Source organism: Phycodurus eques, chromosome 3 (assembly GCF_024500275.1).
Source record: "Phycodurus eques isolate BA_2022a chromosome 3, UOR_Pequ_1.1, whole genome shotgun sequence".
NCBI lineage: Eukaryota > Metazoa > Chordata > Actinopteri > Syngnathiformes > Syngnathidae > Phycodurus > Phycodurus eques.
In genome coordinates this window covers 15,322,757-15,347,500 of record NC_084527.1, presented here as the reverse complement: position 1 = coordinate 15,347,500, position 24,744 = coordinate 15,322,757, and the positions used below count along the sequence as shown (strand labels likewise).

Here is a 24,744-nt window from a genome sequence, read left to right as displayed (position 1 = left end):
ATAGTTGTTGGGCTTTATGAGATGCCGCTCTCCTGAGTAGCGCGCTGGTTAGTGCGTACGACAGCGGGGTAGGACAAGAGGTACAGTGGTGGCTGTAGGGATCCTTCACTTTTTACAATTTATGCACTTTTAGCATTAATTTCCAAGATTTTCAAAATTACATATTTGGGCCATTACACCAAATCGGTGCCCTTTGCTTGTCGTAACTTCCACATTTCTGCCTGTTTTTAACTCTAAATCTGATAATGCACATATTAAACAACTCAAAATGTGTATTGGCCCATCTCAGGCAAATTAATTTGTTTATGTCATTGTTTTATTGTACTGAAAGTACTCATTTGAGTAACAGGACTGAAAGTAAGAGCAGTGACATTTTAGAATAGAATTAGCAAATACATGAAATATAAGCCACATGGTATTTCTGCTAATATAGCATGTTGACACTAAGCATAGTAGAGATTCAACAACAACAAAATAATTTAAAAAATGAACAAATAACAACATAATTTAGGAAACAGGACTAAGCAGAGATTTTAACCCTACCAGTCATAGTTGAAATATCATCAAATGTAAAGAACTTACTTTTGGCCTTCCCTTGCAGAGGATCTGAATGATGCAAAGTCCTGTGGACCATGTGACTTGTGGAATATTCAAAGTTTTTCAGAGAGGGTAATATGTTAGGGTACTAGGACTGAGTGAAGTCCCAGGCACACGCCTAAAATATGAATTTAAACTGGTTTGTTTAAAAGAAAAGAAAATTAAAGTATAGTTGGGATAAGGAGTAACACAAATATGTACAAAATATAATGTTTCTAGAGGATTTAAATTATTATAATTCATTTTAACATCTAGTTTCACTGCATAACGTTCTCTTGTTTAGTATAGTTTTATATTATCTTTATTTTTCAATCCTTTTTTAAAATTTTGATAACACAAACTTGGAGTTGCACAACGATTACATTGTATCTGAACCATTCTATTGTATATACTGTACATACTCAAAACTGGTATTTTCCTTATTAAATTAAATAAATAAAAGGAAACAAAACCATTTTAAATCACATATTGTATGTAAAGTTTTGTCATGATCCAACAAATTTGTATCTTCAATTGAACACGCATTTAAACGCATTTAAATGCGTGTTCAAAACACACGCAAAAAACGTTTTTTTTGTTTGATTGCTTTTGTATGCAAACTTTTTGTTGAGCATAATTTCTCCATTGAATAAGCAACTGACTAAAATATCTATTTGATATGAAATAAAGTTAAATTTTTTACCACTGTTTCCAAAATTCAAGCCATTTTGTCCTATTTTGTATATGATGTGGTGTAGAGGAATTAGGGCACCTTAGCAAGTCATTTACCTGTTTGGACACTCTGGGCTCCTCCTCTATGTACTTCTGCTCAATGGGGATCAGCGTCCTGAGACCAGCCTTCACCTGGAGGACAACGCAAAAAAACAAAGTGAAATATTTACACAAATGAATGAGATGACCGGCCGTCAAACCGGCCTTGTTACGAACGTTTTACACATTTCTGTTGTCACATTGCAACACATGCATAGTGCACACGCACTCGTGTGAGAGGTTGGAGCAAGCGGGTGGGTGTGAGTAGTAAGATGGCGGCTACAGGACGACACACACAGCGACAGGGAATGGGTGAACAAAGGATGCTGAGAGTGGACTTCCATAATTAGACCGAAAATGAAGATGAGGGAGCAAGGGACAAGGAAGGAGATGTGAGTGAAGGGAAGGACAAACAGAATTAAGACAACAGCAATGAGAGGAAAGTATGGGGGACAAATACTTTTTTTTAAATATGAGAGGGGAATCTAATGAGCAAAAAAAAATAAAAAATAAAAAAATAAACTTACAGCATTAAAAATCACGTCTATTTCAAGAAAGATGACCCCCTTTGTTGGCCCTGTCAGCTCCTTGCTTTTCAAGGCGTAGGCTTTGCGTTCTCCATTTTGGATCTGTGGGAGAGGGACATGACAGGCGTCTGTCTGGCAATACCCGACTGAATCGGCTCCCCGGGCCACCTTTGAACCCCAGCTGCCGGCTCTGACAGGGAACCCAAAACAACTGTGGCAACTCTGACAAGTACCTGTTCATTACCCACAGCAGCTCGCCTCTGTCAAACAGAAATTAACTATCCTGGGGAATCACACTGTACAGCCCAGCGCGGATATATACGACAAACGCTTCAGTCACAAGACACACGTATATAAATATATTTTCAGAAATACACGAGACGGCGAATGGTGCCATTTCATCTTTGATCAGTGTCATTTTCATAACGCCTCATTCACATCCTTACTTTCTTCTCATCTGTCAATCTCTTTTTTGACTCATCAGTCTTCTTCATCGCTTTACCTTCCTGTCATCTAACCAGCTTGTCAGTACATGTGCAAAAATAACCTATGCTTTTTATAACTTCAACTGTGTGTTTTCATCCCTAAAGTTTCTCTCAACTTACCTCAAGGAATCACACAGAACAATCAGCAGTTGGACTCACATTTAGTAAAGGAATGGCCACTTTCCCCAGGAAGTCTGCGCTTCTGTCTCGGTCCTCGTCGTAAACGGTGACCTCAAGTACTGAGTGAATGTCCTTCACGTTACTGGATCACACGTCGAGAAAAGACCAGTGAACAGCATGCTAACAGTTTCAAAAGCTAGGACACAACACAGAAGACTAATTTCATTTTGAAGACATGTGAAATGTGAAATGACCCACGAGGCATAACAAAAGTTGTATATTTATTTATATTTTTAATATCCTCTTCTAAATTAGCATGACTGTCAAAACATATCAAATAAACATTATAAGTCATTGCACTACATTTCGATCAAGTCCAAGTTAAAATAGAGCTGTGTCATATTTGTAAAAGTAGGCTATCGAGATGGGTGATGTTATGTATAGAAAAGAGGCTATGTGGGCGATGTGCACTCAAAGAATGATTAAATTAACTCGTCCCATCACTGGGAATTCCTTGCCTTTGGACTCAATAAAAATGTATCAGATATTCAAGACCTTACAGTATGTGAAGTTTGATGTATCACCATCACCCTGCTACGGTATTTAGCAGTATACTACCTATAGCCCAATAAGCCAGTTGAAAGTCACTGAGCAGAAAAACAAACACAAAACAACGTATTTTCTTTACTTAAATTACTATTGTACATTTCTGTTAGCATTGGTGCAGTTTAAAAAAAAAAAAAAACAAGACTCACAAAGTGAAGACCTTGTTCCACTCTGGGTTAAGGTTTTTGTAAACGGTGTGAGTCTGCAGCCGATCGTTACTCAGCTCCACTATACAAAAAGGGTCACTCTTACCTAGACAGGAAAAGGAGAGGAAAAATACTTGAAAGGCCTTGATACATTTATTTAAAAAAATAATAATTTTTAAAAAAACAGAGTAGATGCTTTCTCTACTGTAACGTTTCAATAAAAGGGAAGAAGCTTTGTTATACCCCCAATCTCTGACATAAAGCAAGTTGTGCAACATCTACTCTAACCTGGACCACGACAGCTGCTGAACTTACATACGTACACACATTTATATAAGCATAATACATATATAAATATACATATATACATTGTATTTTATGATTATTATTATTATTAATATTTGTATTATTATTATACCTGACATTCATAACAACGAGCTAAAAATACATATGAAAGGATGTGTGTCGTTATAAATGGTAAAAGGCAGTGGCAGTTTCTGGCATATGCAATATGTACGGCTGCACAGGGCAGCTTGGCTTGGCTTTCTTTTATTGATCCAATGCAATTTTGTTACCTTAATACTAATTATCCTTTGCTGTTGCTGTATTCTTATTTGTTTACAATTCCATCTATTTTAAACAAAACATGGGTACAAATGGGGGTCTCGCACAGGGTATTATTCAAGCTAGGACCCCCACTGGTAACAGATTACATCACAATAAATACTATAATAATGAAAAGGAATTACAAGAAGACAAAATAAATTTCTGCAACCAACTAATAAAGGAAAAATAGCAAACATTTTCAAAGTAATCCCATATTACATCTATCCAAGTTAATAAAATCCTACGTATTTACAATAATATTATTATATTTATTAGACTCACATTAATTATCTTGCCAGCCAGTTCACCATGTTAACTTTCCTCAAAAATTTCAGATTTATATAACACCTTTCTATCAACTTGTGCCTCATTCTCAATCAACAAAATAATGTGTTGGACGTGTATTTGTTTTATTTGTTTGAATTCATTATGTAGTGAAAAGGCTGGGGCAAGAAGATTTAAACAAAATATGTCACCCAAGTCCTGGGGAAAATATTAAGAGGACTGAAATCAGAATATTAGACGCATAAGACTCAATGAGGCTGAATTTGAGCTCAATCCCCCAGTGGCATTTGTACGTGCGTGTGTGTGTGTGTGTGTGTGTGCGTGTGTGTGTGCGTGTGTGCGCGCCATTTGTCCTCATGTGAGTGTCATCGATCCGTGTGATTTTCTTCAAATGTTGTGACAAGGGCAGGACATTTAGTGGGTGTGCAAAGCAAATGTCACAGTGATCAATGCGGTGCCGTAGGTGTTGCCTCTCATATCAGTTGTTGGAGCTCTTATTGATGCAGCGTGTTTGAAGTGGATATCGACACGTATGACTCCGACCATAGCAAAGAAGATACATTCAAATAGACAAAGGATTAAGGGGTGCATACTCCTGCACGCATCTGTGTGTGTTATTCTTTCCTTTGGTATATTATTAATACTATATAGTTATCACTATAAATACCCAGGCTTTTGTATGTGAGTGGGGTAATTATTTGGTATTGTCATTTGTACAATATTAATTGGGCAATGTTTTACATTTGAATCTATGTTCACATTTTCATTTTCAAAGTTAATAGTAAAAACTAATTTTCATACATTTATGTTTAAGGTTATTGTTTCCTTGATTTTGTGGGTGCCCCTGGAGGCCATGGCACCCTGAGCATTTGCTTGGATGGCCTAATCGGCATATGGGGAAATGCTTCCGAGTACTGCGATTAGCTGGCAACCAGGCCAAGGTGTAACCCTGCTTCTTGCAGAGGATAAATGGCTTCATGGATGGATCGATGGATGAATAGATTATTGGTTTATACACATTTTTGTGACATTAAATTAATTTGTTTGTACATATGCCATAGAAAATATTGATTCTGAGAGGAAACAATATTTTGTAACACATCTATTGGGGTGCAGTTATTAATGTTAAGCACTGTACATAAAATTTCAAGCCTTTATGGAAAACATCATATTTGGTAAAAATAGAGAACTTTATGGCTAGAGCCATGAAACAAGCATAGACAGATCATGACTATGACAATTAATAAAAACAATATATATATCTCGATTATAACGACACATGATATTAACAATAAACAACCGAAAAAAAGTCACAAATTTAAAAATAAATCTATTAATATACTCCAATAATTCGCCTCAGGTTGAACATTTGAATTTTAATGCATTTCAATTATTTGAATCAGTGCCGATAAAGAGTTAAAGTAATACATGTATTTCAAATCATCCTGGAGCTTCCACAGCTTTCACTATTATGAAAAAAAATCAAGACTAATTAAATTTGATTGCAATCAACGAAATGAAGGGATGAAAAATGTTACCACAGACCCCCATTTTCCATGCTAATATTCAGGTTTTTTTAATGGCTTGACAGGCTCTGGTGCCGCAGAGAGTCAGTTGACACCGGTGATGAACTTTCACCCTATTGGCGGCTTCCACCAGAGGCAACTGTCTTCACCATTACACGCTTCCAATTGATCCACCATCCAGGTAAAACTCCTCCCACATCGGGTCACATCTAAACCGTGCCTCCAGAGGGTGTGTGGAGGGGAGCGGGTGCAAACTCATTTCTGGGCACCCTAAGATAAGTGTGGAGGATGAATACGGCACGGATGAGGAAGCGGCTGTAATTGCCTCGCAGGAAAGCTTAAAGTTGGTCGGGAGTTTGATGTGCTCATCACAATTAATTATAATTCAAGACTTTATTTGCATTTTTCTTGCATTTCATCACTTTTACCAGGCTAGGCTCTTGAATCGAAAGTTTTGCACACTCACACAGACCTCTGCCAAGGCACAAAAATGTGTCACCGGCAAAACAATTGGGTGAATAGGATTACAATACTGTGGGATCTCAAATTCAAATGCAATCTGTTGAACGTATGACATGCAAAGTCAGTTAATTTACTACTAGACAATTTGTAAAATATTTTCAACAAAATAACTGTTCAGTCAATGTTTTAAGTAACATTGTAACATTTTTAACTGTCATACAAAAAGATAATAACACACTCCATGGAATTTGTGCCATTTGTTGTCAAGCTCGACTGGTTAGAGCGTCAGCCTCACAGTTCTGAGGACCGGGGTTCAATCCCCGGCCCCGCCTGTGTGGAGTTTGCATGTTCTCCCCATGCCTGCGTGGGTTTTCTCCGGGCACTCCGGTTTTCCTCCCAAAAACATGCATTAATTGACAACTCTAAATTGCCCGTAGGTTTGAATGTGAGTGTGAATGGTTGTTTGTTTGTATGTGCCCTGCAATTGGCTGGGAAACCAGCTCAGTGTGTACCCCGCCTCCTGCCCGATGATAGCTGGGATCGGCTCCAGCACGCCCCGCGACCCTAGTGAGGAGAAGCGGTACGGAAAATGGATGGATGGATGTTGGCAAGCTTCTCTGGTCATTTTAACACTTGTCATGAGCTTTTATGCTATTAATTGCATCAATGTAAAAAACAATTTTGGAGTGGTAAATATAATCCATGAAAATCATCTAACATTTTCATTATTATTTTAGATAGGTTGGCGACATGGGACTGGTTAGCACTTCTGCCTCACAGTTCTGAGGACTGGCGTTCGAATCCCGGCCCCGTCTGTGTGGAGTTTGCATGTTCTCCCCGTGCCTGTGTGGGTTTTCTCCGGGTACTCCGGTTCCCTCCCACATCCCAATAACATGCGTGGTAGGTTGATTGAATAGGTAGGTTGCCCGTAGGTGTGAATGTGAGTGTGAATGTTTTTTTGCGATCGACAGGTTCAGGGTGTACCCTGCCTCTCGCCCAAAGATAGCTGGGATAGGCTCCAGCATGCCCGTGACCTTAGTGAGGAGAAGCAGTACGGAAAATGGATGGATGGATGGCGACATGGTGAATAACTGGTTAGCACATCTGCCTAACAGGTCTGAGGTCCCAGGTTCAAATCCGGCCTTCCTGTGGACAGTTTTGCCCATGCCTGCATGGGATTTCTCAGGGCACTCCGGGTTCCTCGCACATTGCAAAAACATGCATAGGATAATTGAAGAATTTAAATTGTCCGTAAGTGGATATGTGAGTGCGAGTGCCCTGCAACTGGCTGACGACCAGTTCAGGGTGTACGCCCCAGAGATTGGCGCCAACACACTCGCGACCTTAGTGAGGATAAGCAGTTCAGAAAATGGATGGCCTTTGGATAGGTAAGGAACTCTAAAATTTAGGGTACATTTTAACTACACTACCTATTTGACAACAGTAAAAAGTGTTAACAAGGCAAATTAAGTAAAATTGTAAAAACTGTACTTAAATTAATTGTAAAAACTGTACTTAAAAGCCATTAATTAGTACTACAATATGCATCACTTGAGATGACAAATGGATTGGTATTGGATTGGGGAAAAAAAGTTGAAGCCATGGTAACAATCTGCATAATTAAAACATTTAATTCAGTGATTATTTCACGTACCACTAGAGGAAGCTTGCGTACCACTTGTGGGACTCGTACCACACTTTGAGAATCACTTCTCTATGCCATCACTTGTACCCATCTGTTGTGGCATCACACAATTGCTGAGTTTGGGGAATATTTTTGCCGAACATTTTGGCTGACCTCCAAATTGTCAAACATTTGGGGCGTTGATTTTGTAGCTAAAGTTTTACCCATGTCCAGACTTTAGGAAGCCAAGGGATCAACTTGTGATAATACTAAACAAGCGCAGCAAATCACAACAGAATGTGATGAAATATGATGATATCATGTTAAACTGAATTTTCCTTATTTGTGTCCATGACATTACAGTTTTAGACCCAGCATACACACAGCAACTTTAATACAAATTTTGAATTGACAGCCGTTTTTACAACGATAAACAAATTACAAACAACAGCATTTGTATGATTTAATAATATCATTTATTTAATTATGCTTCTATTACATCAATACATAGCTCTCGACAAAATTAAGGGGACTATCCTTGGAAGCTATTTGAGAAAAAAAAGAATACAATAAAAAAAATACAGTAGCAAAAGACAGAGTGCTTGAGGGAGGTAATGAAGTAAATGCCATCCGTGGTGCTCAAGCTGGATGTGAAATTGCGTATAATGCATTACTATTGAAATGTCTCACAGTAAAGCATCTACTCAAGGGGCAAGACAAGGGGAACTGTTGGCTTTTGAGACTATTTTCAGTTATTCTTCTCGTTCTACACCACAAAAGCACTTCAATTAAGAGTAAGAGATGGCCGGAGTGTGATGTGAAAAAGAAAAGGAGAGCGGAGACAAGAGAGGAGACAGACAGGCAGCATGAATGGGGACGAGAGAAGAGAGAGTGAACTATTTTTCTCTCTCTGACCTCCCATCTCCCTCTCTGTCTGTTCGTCTGTTTGTCTCTCGCATCGCTCCTGACCCTCTTCTTGGCTCAACTGATAAAACAGGGTGTTCATGTGCTGAGGGCTCTCATGCGGCTCTTACAGAGCTGTTGTATCTGCCTGTCACACACACACTGGCACACAGGCGTAAGCACCTTTGCCTGTCATTTGAATCATCTTCCCTTTACTATCTCTGTAGGGGAAAGAATAATACATTCACGGTGGGAAAATATGTCTATCAAATAAGCAAGGATTAATAAATAAATTAAGATTAATACAGTGGTGCCTTGAGATACATGTTACGTATTACAAGATATGAGCCGTTGTTCAGCCGATGTGGTGCCTCGACTTGTGAGGGCAAACTTCAGATATGAGCACTGTATTGTGGCAGTGAATGCAACTCATTTCACAATAAGCAGTAGTTGTGCAGATAGTGAACAATTCTTTCAAAAAGAGGCTTCGAGCTGTTCAATGCAACTTCCAGTTGACGTTTACAGTCAAACAAAGCATAGAACAAGAGAATTACATGTTTTGTAGTTCAAACGACCAAACAACTTTGCCTGATGAATGGACCTGTTAGCTCAATGCTAACACATAACGGAAAACATCATAGATGGGCTACAGATTAGCATCGATAGTTGTGGTGTTATAATCCTTTAATCAACTAATATTTGAATACAAACACTGGAGCAACATGTAACAGACAGCGATGAATTATTACGAATTATAGCACCTTACTGAGTCACTGAGAGTAGTGGTAACTCTATATCATATGTACAATATGTATCTGTATGACTATTATACTGGCCCCTGGTGGCCAAAGCAGGCGCACTAGAAGGAGCAGCACAATGAATTGAATTAAAGCATTAAGTCATGACACACAAGTTGAATCATTCATTATATTCTATTAAAAAAAATAATAATAATTCTAGTGGGAAAATAAGACACCGCACCAGTACACAAAACACGTATTTAAGATTGCTATTGCTGTGCTCTAGAGTCTGATGTAAAAACAGGAGGAGCAAGGTGAAAAGCAAAAAGTAAATAAATAAACAACTTTTCCGACCGTGTTAATGTTTCTGGAAGTTAACCATGAAGCGCAGACTGAATGATGAGCTGTGAAACAAGGTCACGGAGTAAATTTAAGCTCCGAGTGAAATACAAGAGCCATTAGCCGCTGCTCTCTGGCTGCCCCAGTCTCAATAACCCAAATCAAGCAGTTCCACTTTGTATTGGCTAACACACTGTGGTTGCTCCGAATTGAGAAACACACACACACACACACACACACACACACACACACACACGCACAGGCTCACACATACTCTTTCTCTTCTCTCAACTAGATAATACAGAGTGAAAAAGTAGGCCTGTCCACTGCAGACCTAATTAAAAGTAAGAATTAATGGAGAATGGAGGCTTCGGTGGGAGCAACTGGAGAAAGAAAAGGGAGGGAAGGGGAGGGTAGGGGGGAGATTTGTTGGTTCAAATGCACACTTTTTCTCTATTATTTAAATGAGCACCCTGCATCTTTTTCCCTAAAAACACAGAGACAAATTTAGCGTCCACCATAAAGAAGACTTTAACTCACTCTCTAAGTCTCAAAAATGAAATCCCTCAAACCAAAATTACACACTTACTATATTTCTGGCTGAATTAGGTGGTGGTGTACAATGTGCCCCACACATTGTCGACATGATTAAATAAAATCAATCAAATGTTAAAGTTACTGTCATTCTAACAAAGATAGTAAACGGAAAATGAAGACACACAGCATTTCACTCATTCAACATTTTACGCTATTCAAAACTGTATTAAAATATTTTTTTTCCCCTCAAAATTCTACAAACAACACCCCATAATGGTAACATTTTTGCAGATTTCTTTATAATTAAAAAGGGGGAAAAAGAAAGAAAGTTTCCACTGATCAGTTTCTACAGCTTATTTGGAGTCCACCTGTAGTAAATTCAGTCTATTAGACATGATTTAGAAAGGCACACACCTGTTTATTTAAGGTTCTTCAGTTCACAGTGCACGGCAGAGAAAAAAAAAAAACATGAAGTCAAAGATTTGTCTGTAAACTACAGAGACAGGATTGTCTCAAGCCACAGATTTGCGGAAGGGTACAGAAACAATTCTGCCCCTTTAAATGTTTAAATGAGCATGCTGGTATCCATCATCTGTAAATGGAAGAAGTTCAGAACCACCAGGACACTTCCTAGAGCTGCTCGGAAGTGAGAGTGGCCAGACGGAAGCCATTCCTTAGTAAAGTGCACCTGAAGGACTCTCCGTCCATGAGAGACAAGATTTTCATGTCTGAAAGATTGAACTCTTTGTCGTGAATGCCAGTGAAGCATGGTGGCATATTGTGCAGATGTTTTTCACTGCCAGGAAATGGGAGACTAGTCAGGATTGAGGTAAAGATGAATGCAGCAACAGTATGTGCAAAGTCATCCTGGATGACAACCTGCTGCTGAGCGATCATGACCTTAGACTGGGGGAACGGTTTATCTTTCAGCAGAACAACAAGCCTCAGCACAGCCAAGGTATCAAATATTGGCTTTAGGATAATTCTGTGAATGTCCTTAACTACGACTGAACATGTCTGGAGAGATCTGAAAATGGCTGTGTGCAGAGATTCCTCACCCACCCTGAAGGTACTCGAGAGATGCTGCAAAGAGGAATGGGTGAAACTGCCCAAAGTGTGCCAAGCTTGTGGTATCATATTCAAAAAGACCAGTCAAGCTATAATTGCTGCCTAAAGCGCACTGACCAAGTATGGCACAAAGGTGGTGAATACTTAATACTACTGAGGAAAGGGCCTGCACTTCTCAGTACAATAAGAACAATACACATTACAGTGTTCCCTCGCCACTTCGCGCTTCACGTTTTGCGGCTTCAGTGCTTCGCGGGTTTTTCCAAAATATTCATTCCAAAAAAAAAATTCAAAAAATACAGCCAGGCGGCACAGTGGCCCGACTGGTTAGAGCGTCAGCATCACAGTTCCGAGGACCCGGGTTCAATCCCCGGCCCCGCCTGTGTGGAGTTTGCATGTTCTCCCCGTGCCTGCGTGGGTTTTCTCTGGGCACTCCAGTTTCCTCCCACATCCCAAAAACATGCATTAATTGGAGACTCTAAATTGCCTGTAGGCATGACTGTGAGTGCGAATGGTCGTTTGTTTCTATGTGCCCTGTGATTGGCTGGCAACCAGTTCAGGGTGTACCTCGCCTCTTGCCCGATTATAGCTGGGATAGGCTCCAGAACGCCCGCAACCCTACTGAGGAGAAGTGGCTCAGAAAATGGATGGATGGATGGAAGTAAATACGTGTATTGTTTTAATCTTTGTATCAAACATGTAAAGTATAAATACTTTTTACATATTTTAAACATTCTGGTACCCTCATACACATCCCCGAAAATTCCTAGAGGGGGGGCAAATCCTACTTCGCGGTTTTTCACCTTTCACGGGGGGTTCTGGTCCCCATTAACCGTGAAAAACGAGGGAACACTATTTTATTTAGTTATTATAGTTTTAGTTTAGTTTTACTATACTGTAAACTTCATACTTGAAATGTTAAATTGCTTTGCTTTTTCATTGCCAGTACAGTTAATTCATTTTCATGACAGGAACAGTTTCAACCACGTTACCATATTTACTATATTTTATTTTTCTTAACTTGGAAGTCAGGTTGTATTCCACTTTGGGGATCTCCCTGTAATAAATATCTGTTATGGGATGAATTATTGGGACCACTGGTCATTGTACTGTCCCGGTGTTTTCCCACTCACCCCTCCACTCTGCCACTGAGCCACGCCCACCTCAGCCAGTCAGCCATGCCCACATATTTAAGGCTCTCCTGATCACTGACTCGCTGACAAATTGTTTACACACCCATGCAAGACTCTCCAGCACTTATAGCTCTTCTGTTGCCGACCCTGTCTGCCCCTAACCTTCCTGGCTTGCTAGTCTCCCAAGACTCCCCTTGGTCTTCTGCCCCGACCACAAGTTCTGCCTTAGCACCTTTGCCTGTACCCTGGGTTGTTTGGTGTTTTGCTACAACGACAACAAACGTGAGTTTCCTCGTCCTATCTCTGGTTTATGGCACATTACATGACCTGGCCCAAAACCCCTTCCCAAGCTTCAAAGACTCTTTATCTGTACTTTCAAATCAGAATCAGAATCATCTTTTTTTGCCAAGTATGTCCAAAAAACTTTGGATATACAAAATTTGTCTCCAGTAGTTGGAGCCGCTCTAGTACGACAACAGACAGTCAATTGACAGAGAACACTGCTTAGACATAAAGACATTGACAAAAACAGTCACTGAGCAATAAAGGGTTGCTAGTTATCTGGTAATGCCGGTAAAAATTATTATTTATTTATTTTTTTTGACAATTGTGCAAAAAGATCCTCTAGCACTTAGAGCAGTTCGAATGACTAATATAGCAATAGTCTGGTGCAATGACTATTGTGCAAAGGGCGCCGAGACTTCAAGGAATGTATGCATCTTAAAATGACTAGTAGTGCGATAATCTGGGACAATGTTGATTGTGCAAATGTTGCAGATACTCCTCAGTCAGTGTGCAAATGGGGCAGATGTTACTCTGCCATGAGTGGCCAGTATTGGTCAACAACAGATATGCAAATAGTGCAGCGTGGCGAGACTACTACAGTGACTGCATTTTATGTGTAATACACATCTATTAAGTGATGTATCATGACACCTGGCAATTACACATCAAGTAGAACCTGTTGGACTTGCGCGAGGGTTTGGCTCATCTCTATTGTAATCCCTAAATGTGCTAAATGTGTGATAAGCACAGCATGACAAACATACAGTATTTGATATATATATATTTGATTTTTGATATAGTACATGAGGCTCATAGGAGGTTATGTGACGTTGCCATCTTACCTGTGACATCTGCTGCCATCAGTCCCTCAGCCCGGATGACTTTTACCTGCACCACCCCAACGTCTTTCAGGTTGTGCAATGACCTCCACAAGCTCTGAAACGGTATAAGGACCGGGGTGAAAGGTCAAAGAGGCTGGCAAATTAGCATTTAAGAGAAAGATGGGTCAATAGCCTGACATTTCATTAAGGAAGGAAAAGGGTAGAAAATGTCCTTTACCAGCCCTTATTTAAAAATATAGAGCTGGCATTTATAGCCACGTCCAACAAGAGGATAAATGAGCAGATTTCCTTTCACGAGTAGCTCTGTGTGCTCGTTTGATACACTTTTCAGTTCTATACTATAGACTGAAATAGAAACCATTTGATATACGATGGGGGGAGTATAACTGAGAAGGGTCACAAAAATAGCATAAAGACAATGCTATCGTATGAATGAAATACAGAAGTGCAATGAATATGAATAAGTGAGTTCAATCCCATACATCTTTTACAGTTGAAAATGAATGCAAAGGTTGTAACATTTCGACACCAGTCTTATACATGCTCATTTCAGCTAGTCGTAGTTTCTTTATGCTTACATTCGTAAAGGAGCTCCTTGTTGCCTTGTAATGTTTTATGCATTCTAAAAATGAAAGGTGGAACAATCAGTCAGCCAAAGGACAAAAAAAACAATAATATGCAGGAACCTGTGACGATAATCAGTGTAATTGGTAAAATATATAGAAATGGATGTGAATAAGATTTATTGGGTGTAGCCTTAGCCTGTGAGTTTGCACTTGTTCTGTGTAGCCTGACAATAACTGGAACCTCGGGCAGCGACACTAAAAATACAACAATCGAGACATTCACGTTAAAACACAAACTCAGTGAGGCGTGAATAGCGAGGTTAATATATTTACACATACAAACACACGAGCACTTCACTCTGGTTTTACGCCACACCCACTCTAGTAGTGAACAGAAACACCTACTGACACTCATAAGTAAAGATACTGCGGCTAAACAAGGAGTCAGGTTACTCATACATGCAGAGCAAACTCTGTCCTGACAGGTTTCCATTATCTCTCATGCTTACATTTACAAGCATCTGTCTGTGCACCACAGGCTTAAGATGGAGTTTTTTTTTTTAAAGCATATAATTGAATTTACTCATGAAAAATTTAAACATTTGTGTGGATGAGCCTCTTATTTAAAATGTAATTTGTGGTAGTAAAAAAAAAAAAAAAAAGAGAGACCAACGTAAATAATTAAAGAGACCTATAACCTTTACAACTCAATATATGTTTTTTTATGTTTTTGAGAGGTTAAGTAAAAATAAAAACAATAGCTCAACTTTAGTTTGGGTTAATCAGAAGCTCTTTAAATGCTGGCAGATTTTTGCTGACTCCTATTTAGCATGAGTTTTGAATGTGATTGGTTAATTCTGAACACAGCCACGTCCCAGTTATAAAACTGCGCTTTTTCAGTTGATTTTTAACTTTTAAATAAATCTCGAAAAGATACAAAAAAATATCAATTGAGTTGCATAAAAGTCATAGGTCACATTAATTAATGGTGGAAAAGGTTTTGAAATTATTTATCTTGCTCTTACTTTGAAACTTCCCAAAAACCTGGCATTTGAACAGGGGTGTGTAGACATTTTAGATCCACTGTATATTATGGGGGCACATAAGCAGTTAGTGAAAGTAACTTTGCTCCTACAATAATCTAAAGAAAACTGCAGGGTAAACAGGTTAGTGTATAATGGAAAGATACAACAATTTAATACAAATATATAGGTCTGAGAGAACCCACAATGGTCACGACCCACAGTTTATTGATTCCACATTGAAGAAAACAAATTAGGTGTTTGTTCAAAACCATTTTTATCCAAAAGTAACAGCCCTATCAGCCACACGCACACATAAGCAGGCACACATGGGTTCTTTTGTTCATGCCCAAACACTCAGGTACACTGAGGCCAAATTGAGGAGCATGTCGGCGTGTCTTAAAAGCAAGAGTGGAAATGCACTTCACTTCAATTTATTTCTCTCTCTCTGGCAATAACCCTGTCCATCCCCACAGGAGTAATTATAATTTAAATCTCAGAGTCAGGCCAGGCTACAGACTTAATTCATTATTACCAACTCTGTCAGACTCTGCCTGTTTCCGGCGATATCATTGTCCAAAAGCTCTGTAAAGGGGAAGTGACAGGAGTGTGTGTGTGTGTGTGTATGGCTATGTGTGTATGTGTGAGAAAGAGAGAGAGAGAGAGAGAGAGAGAGCGAGACATAGAGAGACAGTGTTAAACTTTATACAGAGGAAAGGGGATCGCTTTGTTTTAAGGCATGATTTCTCTTAGGATACAAACACTTGCAAGAATATTTAAGAAGTGAAAACAAGTCAAAGAGAGGGCATGAAGGAGTAAAACTAAAAAAATAAATACTATATCAGTGTGTTCTTAGGGGCGGCACAGTGGCCGACTGGTTAGAGCGTCAGCCTCACAGTTCTGAGGTGCAGGGTTCAATCCCCGGCCCCGTCTGTGTGGAGTTTGCATGTTCTCCCCGTGCCTGCGTGGGTTTTCTCCGGGCACTCCGGTTTCCTCCCACATCCCAAAAACATGCATGCATTGGAGACTAGAAATTGCCCGAAGGTGTGAATGTGAGTGTGAATGGTTGTTTGTTTGTATGTGCCCTGCGATTGGCTGGCAACCGGTTCAGGGTGTACCCCGCCTCCTGCCCGATGATAGCTGGGATAGGCTCAAGCACGCCCGTGACCCTAGTGAGGAGAAGCGGCTCAGAAAATGGATGGATGGATTGATTTTAGCAAATGGCTGCAATATAACAAAGAGTGAAAAATTGAAGGGGGCCAGAAGACTGAGGGGCTTCCTGGGAGAATGACGAGTTAGAAAGGTGAGAGGCAGATGGGGTCGGCAATGGAAGATCACTCACATTCACACCCACGGGCAATTTAGAGTCTCCAATGCAGGCGTGTTTTTGGGATGTGGGAGGAAACCGGATTGCCCGGAGAAAACCCATGCAGGCACGGGGAGAACATGCAAACTCCACACAGGCGGGGCCGAGGATTGAACCCCGGTCCTCAGAACTGTGAGGCTGACGTTATAACCAGTCGTCCACCGTGCCACCTTTGCTAAAATTGTTTAAGGTATTTTTTTTCCTTATTAATGTACACGCAGCACCCCATATTGACAGAATGTTTTTGGGAAATATTTGCTGATTTATTAAAAAAGACAAACTGAAATATCACACAGCCATAAGTATTCAGACCCTTTGCTCAGTATTTAGTAGAAGCACCCTTTTGAGCTAACACGGCCATGAGTCTTTTTGGGAACAATGCAACAAGTTTTTCACACCTGGATTTGGGGATCCTCCTTGCAGATACTCTCCAGTTCGGTCAGGTTGGATGGTGAACGTTGGTGGACAGCCATTTTCTCTCATCAGAGAGAAAATTTTCTCTCATCTTATTTCTCACCATCTTGGAGTCCTTCAGGTGTTTTTTAGCAAACTCCATGCAGGCTTTCATGTGTCTTGCACTGAGGAGAGGTTTCCATCGGGCCACTCTGCCATAAAACCCCGACTGGTGGAGGGAGGGCTGCAGTGAGTGTTTACTTAAATATGGAAAACAGCTTGAGTCTGATTGGTCCATATCGTGGCATCTGCTCGATAAATGTCATGTCCTTCGATGCCTAGTTCTGACTCGAATGAGTTTGATCGTGGGAGTTATTTATACACACGGAATGCACATTCTAATACAATCTATAAGTAAATATGCAGTATGTTGTGTTGTACAACGATATTTAACTATATTTGTAAATTTTAATGGAATTGTGGTGGATGAAATAGCGAAGCTTGCCTTCATTGTCGCCAGCGATGGTCATCGTCGCCAGTTCAATACACATGAAGGGGAGCTGATGTCACCCACATGTCCAATCTCAGCCAGCTAACATTCTCTATTAGAGGGCCAACAATCCAACGCTTGGTGAATTGTGCTTCTCAATGATTTATGCACACGGAACGGGCTCCCGCCTCACCCACGCCACACAGCGATGCCACCTCGGTCCTCTTCAGCGGCTCGTCGGTGGCAAGAGTGCTCCAGAGAACTTTCGCCATGCTGTGAAAAGCCACGGGCAACAGGCATCTCCGTGGCTGCTCAGAACGCTTTCTCGCCGGGCGCAGGACCTCCACCACCTCGGTTCTCATCAGGGGACAAGCGAGAAAACACTCTGAGCAAAGGTGGCTTCTTCTTGTATCTTCGGTTATCACTCTGGTGTGGCCATATTGTCTGATCTCTGTGTAAATGTTTAACAGTAATGTAAACCTACATTTCCTAATATTTTGGTTGCGTAGGTTGTCTAAGGGTATTGTGACTTCCTTCCACATTCCCAAAACGTGCATGCTAGGAGGAATAAATTGTCCGTAGGTGTGAATGTGAGTGTGAAACAAGAGTCTCTGCTCGGATGAAGGGCAAAGTTTATAAGATAGTGGTAAAGCTAGCCATGATGTACGGATTAGAGACAGTGGCACTGAAGAGACAATAGGAAGCAGAGCTGGAAGTGGCAGAAATGAAGATTTTGAGGTTGTTTCTAGGAGTGACCAGGTTGGAAATGAGCTCATCAGAGAGACACTCAAGGTTAGATGTTTTGGAGACAGTTATAGAGAGCAGACTTCGATGGTTTGGACACATCCAGAGGAGAGAGCGTGAGTATATTGGTAGAACGGTGATGAGGACGGAGCTACCAGGTAAGAGAGCTAGAGGAAAACCAAAGAGGTTGATAGATGTCGTGAGGGAAGCCATGAGGGCAGTTGGTGTAAGAGAGGAGGATGCAAGAGATAGGCTTACATGGAAAAGGATGATGTGCTGCGGCGACCCCTAACGGGACAAGCCGAAAGGAAAAGAAGAAGAAGAGGTGTGAATGTGAGTGTGAATGCTTGTTTGTCTATATGTGCCCTGTGATTGGCTGGCGACCAATTCAGGGTTTACGCCACCTCTTGCCAAAAGCCAACTGGGATAGGTTCCAGTTCACCAGTGACCCTCATGATGATGGACGGATGGTTTACCTAAAATGTTGAAATGTTAAATGTTTGTCAAGGAATTGTGCCTGCTAATATTTATGTGCAGTGTATAGTACCAGTTATACACAGTATGTGACCTATTTCTGGTATATTATTTTTCCTAAGCTACAGTATAACTGCTACAACTGTAATTGAGAGCTGCTGCTACTTCATCGGTATCAGCTTCATTTTATATTTATTATATAGAGTGGAAACATAGTGATAGGTTTTCACATACTCACAAACTTTGCTGTCTCTATGATAGTTCCTTTCAGCTTGTTATATGACCATCTGTCTGCTTGTGTCCTTTATCCTAACGTGTGTGTGTGTGTATGTTGGTGCCACCACTGTTCAGCGGAGGTCACCATGTCCTCCTCCTCCCCTCATCCACCCTTCTCGTGGCCACCCCAGGCCCATTAAGAGCCATTAGTGTGTGTGCTCCTTTGCCATCATAATACATAAATCTCTCCCTCTCCTGTTCGGGCTGTCTCCCTGCACGTCTGGGAAGCAGTAATTAGCGATGAAGGAAAGGTTACAGTGAGCAATAGCACATCCAAGGCAATTGTCACTAAGTGAGTGTATTGCACCTTGTTGCATATAGCAATGCTGCTTGCTGCATTTAAAGTAGTTTGCAGTTGAAATACATGTGTGAGCTACTTACAAACACGGAGTGCATACTGTTTGTACTGTATGTGTGTACATGCAATATTCAATACAGAGATTTCATAGGTACACCTATGAGTGCCGATACAAGAGATGTATCACAAATTCTTCCTTCCATACAGTTTATAATGGTCAGAAGACAAATATGTATATTATGCGGTTGTACTTTGTAGTGGTATGGGATCACACTGCATTATCCTAAGAGATATTTGTAATATTAAGCCGCTCCCATGGATAAGAAAATAATGTAGCCACAATATGTGTGGCTCACAGTATAATGTAATGCAGTTCAACACCACTTAAAACTTAATGAAAACAATCATATTAGACCAATATATTACCAACATTTGAAGTAAAAAATGAAATATATATATACATGCGTTTCAAATATTCATTATCTGTGCCATTACATAACACAGATAAATTTATGGGTTTTATCAGAAGATTAAAAATGAAATACATGCATTTGGACAGGGCAGATTAGTGGTCTGGGAACAGAACTATTCTATATTAGTGGTAGTACTTAAATCTTATCAGCCCTCTTTAATAAGCCACAGCTTTATTCAATTCTATAACTAAAAGACAGCATTTGTAGGGAAAAGGACTACTATTATTTTAATGGGCGGATACCTTCAAGTGTCCATTTGATCATCTAACGGGAAGGCGACATTGGAGACAGACAAAGAGATGATGATGCTGAGTGAGGTAATATGATGGGAAGTAAGGTAGAGAGAAGGTGGTTGGGAGAAATAAAGCAGGAAAAGGAAGGAAAGAAAATTGGGCCTTCAGCCGAGCAGAAAAATGGGGTCTGTACAAGTTGTGAAAGAGGTGAAATAGCATTTTCTTTTAATTTTACACGCCTTCCCTACCAGTGCAACCCTCAGCCTTTACCTCTCGCCCCCTATTACACACACACTCCAAACCCCCGTTTTGTGAGCGCAGCGGGCCACAGTGGGTTTTCTCGGTCATAGAGCTCCCCCCTCTGATCATACGGCGTTGCTGCAGTGCTGAGGCGAGTGGCCGACTTCTTGCAACCAGCCAATAATAAGGCACTCCGAGGTTATGAAGGTTGAGGAACATCCATCCATCCATTTTCTGAGCCACTTCTCCTCACTAGAGTCGCAGGCGTGCTGGAGCCTATCCCAGCTATCATCAGGCAGGAGGCGGGGTACACAATGAACTGGTTGCCAGCCAATCGCAGGGCACATACAAACAAACAACCATGCGCACTCACATTCACACCTACGGGCAATTTAGAGTCGTCAATTAACCTACAATGCATGTTTTTGGGATGTGCGAGGAGACCGGAATGCCCGGAGAAAACCCACACAGGCACGGGGAGAACATGCAAACTCCACACAGGCGAGGCCGGGGATTGAACGCCAGTCCTCAGAACTGTGCCGCCGGTTGAGGAACAGTCTTAATATTTTGGAGCCACCCATTTATAAACCATGATAGTCACCAAAATAAAAACTGAAACCTAAACATATTATGCAGTGGAGTTCTACACCACTTCTAAAACTATGTAGCAATACATTGCTCTAATTTTGTATAAATGCCTGACTGACAGCTTGTGTGCCAGTGTATGTCAATTGGGGCAAGCAGCAAGGGTGTTCGGATATGAAGGGTTAATCAGGCTAAGACAAAGGAAAAGTGAATGCTTTGTGTTATGTGGAGGGCCTCTGGGGCAGATGAGGCCCTCAGGTCACTCTTTTGCAATTGAGTGGCAATTTATTTTACAAACACGCTGAGCCAACACCTATTTATTATAAATGCACAACACAAACTAATAGCATAAGAATTATGTGTGAATCTCATCCTCAGAACCAAACCAGCATGTGGCGTGGACATAGTGCTCTGACAACCTTGTGTTTTCCCAGTTAAAACTATTAGATGAATTGACCATTTCATAGCATTTTGGGTTGAGGGTTGGATTAGATTAGATGTTATTATTTATATAAATGGACAAAGGAACCCCACCTAAAATACAGTGGACTTTAGAAAGACAAACACCCCAAAAAGGCATTGCATGACATTTGAGCTTTGTAAGAATCTAAAGCAGTGATGGCCAACCAATACGGTGTGGGAAATTATTTAATTTCACTTATTTAGTTCAAAAATCACCATTTGTGAGTAAATTGAGACGAGACCATTATTATTTCAGCATTGATACTTTTTTAGGTGGTATGAAGTTTCATTTAAAATAAAATATATGACGAAAGGTAGTGTAAAAGTTATAGGATTAACTCCAAGTGTGTTTAGTCAGTGATGGCAAAGATAAAATTTCCTTTGAGAAACATTTTAATTATAAACCAACCAACATCACGTAGATTGTTTTCCACCTTAGAGATTCCGCTGTATGTCTATCTTGGACTTATATTGTCTACATACATTCACTTGCCGCTAATATCGAAAAATTAAGGCGAAAAGAAACAACCCACATATCTTTGCTTGATCTGGTGCCTCTCATGCGGGTCGTCCAGCACGTTGACTGACAGGTCTGAGATGGAGACAGCAGCAGAGGCTGTGAGCGTCACTAGCATCACCAACACGCCTTGACCTTCCTCGAGTGGCAACTCCAGCTTGTGTGTGTGTTCTTTACTAAGGAGGGAGAGGTCGATTGTACACCTAAAGGACATCCATACAAGCTGTGCTGAAATAACGTCATCACATCTCAACAAAAATACTTTAAATACTATACATGTTATCACTGAGAACAGAAATATAAACCAAGCAAAATACACAGAAATTCCATGTGTGAACATGAATGCCCCTTTGTGGGGCCCAAAGCACGGGTGGGAAACTTTTTATATCATACAGTATATTATATTAACTGTCAAATGTTGTATTATGATTTTAGTTCCCAATCCCTAGCCTCGAGTGCATTTGAGGGCTCTGCAGATTATATCCAGAGTGATTATTGTGGTTGGAACAAAAAGAAACGTCTTCCTCAATTTACTTAACAAAGGTATTCCCTCACCTGCCTTGACTCAAAAATTTACTCAAGTGACATCCCATTTTTAATGCATTGGTTTTAATATGATATTGGTTCGCCCTTTGCAACAGCTTCAACTCTTCTGGGGAGGCTTTCCACAATGTTTAGGAATGTAATATTTTTTTTCCCCTTCTTCCCGAAGTGCATTGTGAGGTCACACACTGATGTTAGACGAGAAGGCCTGCATGGCTCTCAACTTCCGCTCTAATTCATCTTAAAGGTGTTCTAGCGGGTTCAAGTCAGGGCTCCGTTCAGGCCAGTCAAGTTAATCCACCCCAACTCTCCCATCCAGGTCCTCCTGCCATCCCCAACCTCTTCCCACAAAGTTGGGAGCATGGAATTGTCCAAAATATTTAAGAGATTTTGGACAATTCCTTTCTCCCCTCAACCCGATAGAACTCCGATAGAATGAATTAGAGCGACGACCGAAGGCCTTTTCACACCGCAGTTGGCAAAGTGTTTGACACCCTCGGCTTTCGCATTCATTGCGTGTGTGCTGAGGGAATGTCAGCGCTTTTTGATGTGACGCCAAGCGTCGCGTCAAAGCAGGCGTCTGATGCTCAGTGTCGCGTCAACGGATAGAAAATTGTTCTATTCTGAAGCGTTGACATAGTGACATCAAAAAGCTCCTCCAATGGGAGCGGGGCTGGCGGACTTATTTAAGAGTGTTGTTTTGGCGAACTTGTACTGTAAATGGCAAGGGGGGAAATGGAGAAAGGCATAATAATTGTGGTGCCCTACACGGACTTCCCACGCGACGACAATCCTGAACTTTGAGCCAATAGAAAAATAATATACCAAGACATCTTTGCGGGAGGCTTTCAAAGCCCAACCTGAAATACGCCATGAAGCGTTTTTCCTGGAACTAGAATGCTCACAAACGAATTTAAACACCTAAATGCTGCCGTAAAATTAGTACGGGATATTCCCCTTGCCATTTTTTATTATTTTTTTTGCTGCTGCGTTACCTCCTCCCCCTTAAAATGAGCAAAGTTAGGGCTTTCTTTTCCAACAATGACAAAGACATATCGCAGAATTGCGGTTCACTCAGTGGGGAAAGCTTCCCGACTTCCTTGAGGCTGTTATGTGACCATTTCCAAATATGGGATGGCCGCACCACCGTTGCCGTCATCGTTGCGCTTTGACGCGGGGGCTTTTCACACTGAGGAAGTGCAGTGTGAAAAGGCCTCAAGGGCAAGGCCTTCTTGTCCAACATCAGTTTGTGACCTCACAAATGTGCTTCCGGAACAATGGTCAAAAATTCCCATTAAAAACTCATAAACCTTGTGCAGAAGATAACAGCTTCAACTCTTCACAGAAGAGTTGAAGCTGTTATTAGCTGCAAAGGGTGGACCGATGTCATAATGAACCCTCTAGACTAAGAATCAGATGACACTTAAGTGCACGTGCGAGTCAAGGCAGGTGAGCGAATACTTTTGGTAATATAGCATACTTGGACAGCACTTTGTGTTTGTCTAAGGCCTGGGGATGGAAACAAAATAATAACTTAGAAGACTGAAAGAGATCTTTGTACCTTCCCATGAAGTCATCTTTCTTGCCAGCATCTTTGTCCCAGACTGTAATGTCCACGTAGCCTCCTTGCTCCTCATACATGTGAAAGTCAAACTGTTCTCTCCATTGAGGATTCAATGTTTTGGGAATTGTCTGAGTCCACAAAAAATAAATGCAATTCAATGAATGTGTTATATTGTGCATAAGTCTCAGTTTATATGGAAAAAATATTATTGAACAGTAATGGGTTTACCTTGCTCTTGTACTTTTGGTGGCCCATCCTAAATTTGACATAAGGGTCGCTTCGACCATTGGCATCCATGGGCTGGAGGCCGCGACCTTCGATCAGACTGATGCTGACGATGCCCCTCCACAGCTGAGCTTTTCTGTGTAGATCTGACAGCCGCATACTCTGACACTGTCGTGGGCAAACAGAAAATTCACACAACCATAAATGCACACGCAGACATACATATGTACGTACATTAACGCGCATAGTGAACTTTAAGACGTTTTATTGACTGGGAAACAGCAAATAATGATGAAGAACACTAAACACACATGAAATCACTTGAATCCACAATGGAATAGGTCAACCAAATTAACCCTTGAATTTGGAGCTTTTTTTTAACCTCACATCCATTTTCTATATAACCTAAGCTGTTCAGGGTCCGCTGAGTAAGGGTGAAAGGCAGAAAACATCTTGGGCTGGTCGAAAGTCAATCACAGGACAAAGAGGAACATTTTGTGAGCGTTGACAGGCTAGTTGCCGTCATTTACATGAAGGACTAGCTTCAGAAACGCCATTAGAATACTTCTTCGTCTGAAACAGTATTCTGTGTATAAATCATTTTATGTCACAGAAAAGTACAATGGAAAAACAAGAGTTGATAGAGTAATTCATGGCTGTCTAATCCAAGAATAGGTTTGAAACACAGAGCA

The 24,744-nt window shown here is 40.7% G+C and overlaps 1 protein-coding gene across 6 annotated transcripts in view; it reads right to left on the bottom strand.

The window, feature by feature from the left end:
* The window catches only part of mctp1a (multiple C2 domains, transmembrane 1a), a 141,940-nt gene that overhangs the window by 59,587 nt on the left and 57,609 nt on the right, over window positions 1-24,744 (bottom strand). For all 6 annotated transcript variants that reach the window (XM_061672235.1, XM_061672229.1, XM_061672230.1 and 3 more), the window contains exons 6-13: window positions 24,056-24,220; window positions 23,825-23,955; window positions 21,737-21,923; window positions 13,582-13,675; window positions 3,235-3,337; window positions 2,519-2,621; window positions 1,875-1,976; window positions 1,366-1,440 (exon numbers count right to left, since the gene is read on the bottom strand). In XM_061672235.1, the coding sequence (XP_061528219.1) occupies window positions 1,366-1,440; window positions 1,875-1,976; window positions 2,519-2,621; window positions 3,235-3,337; window positions 13,582-13,675; window positions 21,737-21,923; window positions 23,825-23,955; window positions 24,056-24,220 (960 nt within the window). The remainder of the gene's footprint in view (window positions 1-1,365; window positions 1,441-1,874; window positions 1,977-2,518; window positions 2,622-3,234; window positions 3,338-13,581; window positions 13,676-21,736; window positions 21,924-23,824; window positions 23,956-24,055; window positions 24,221-24,744) is intronic.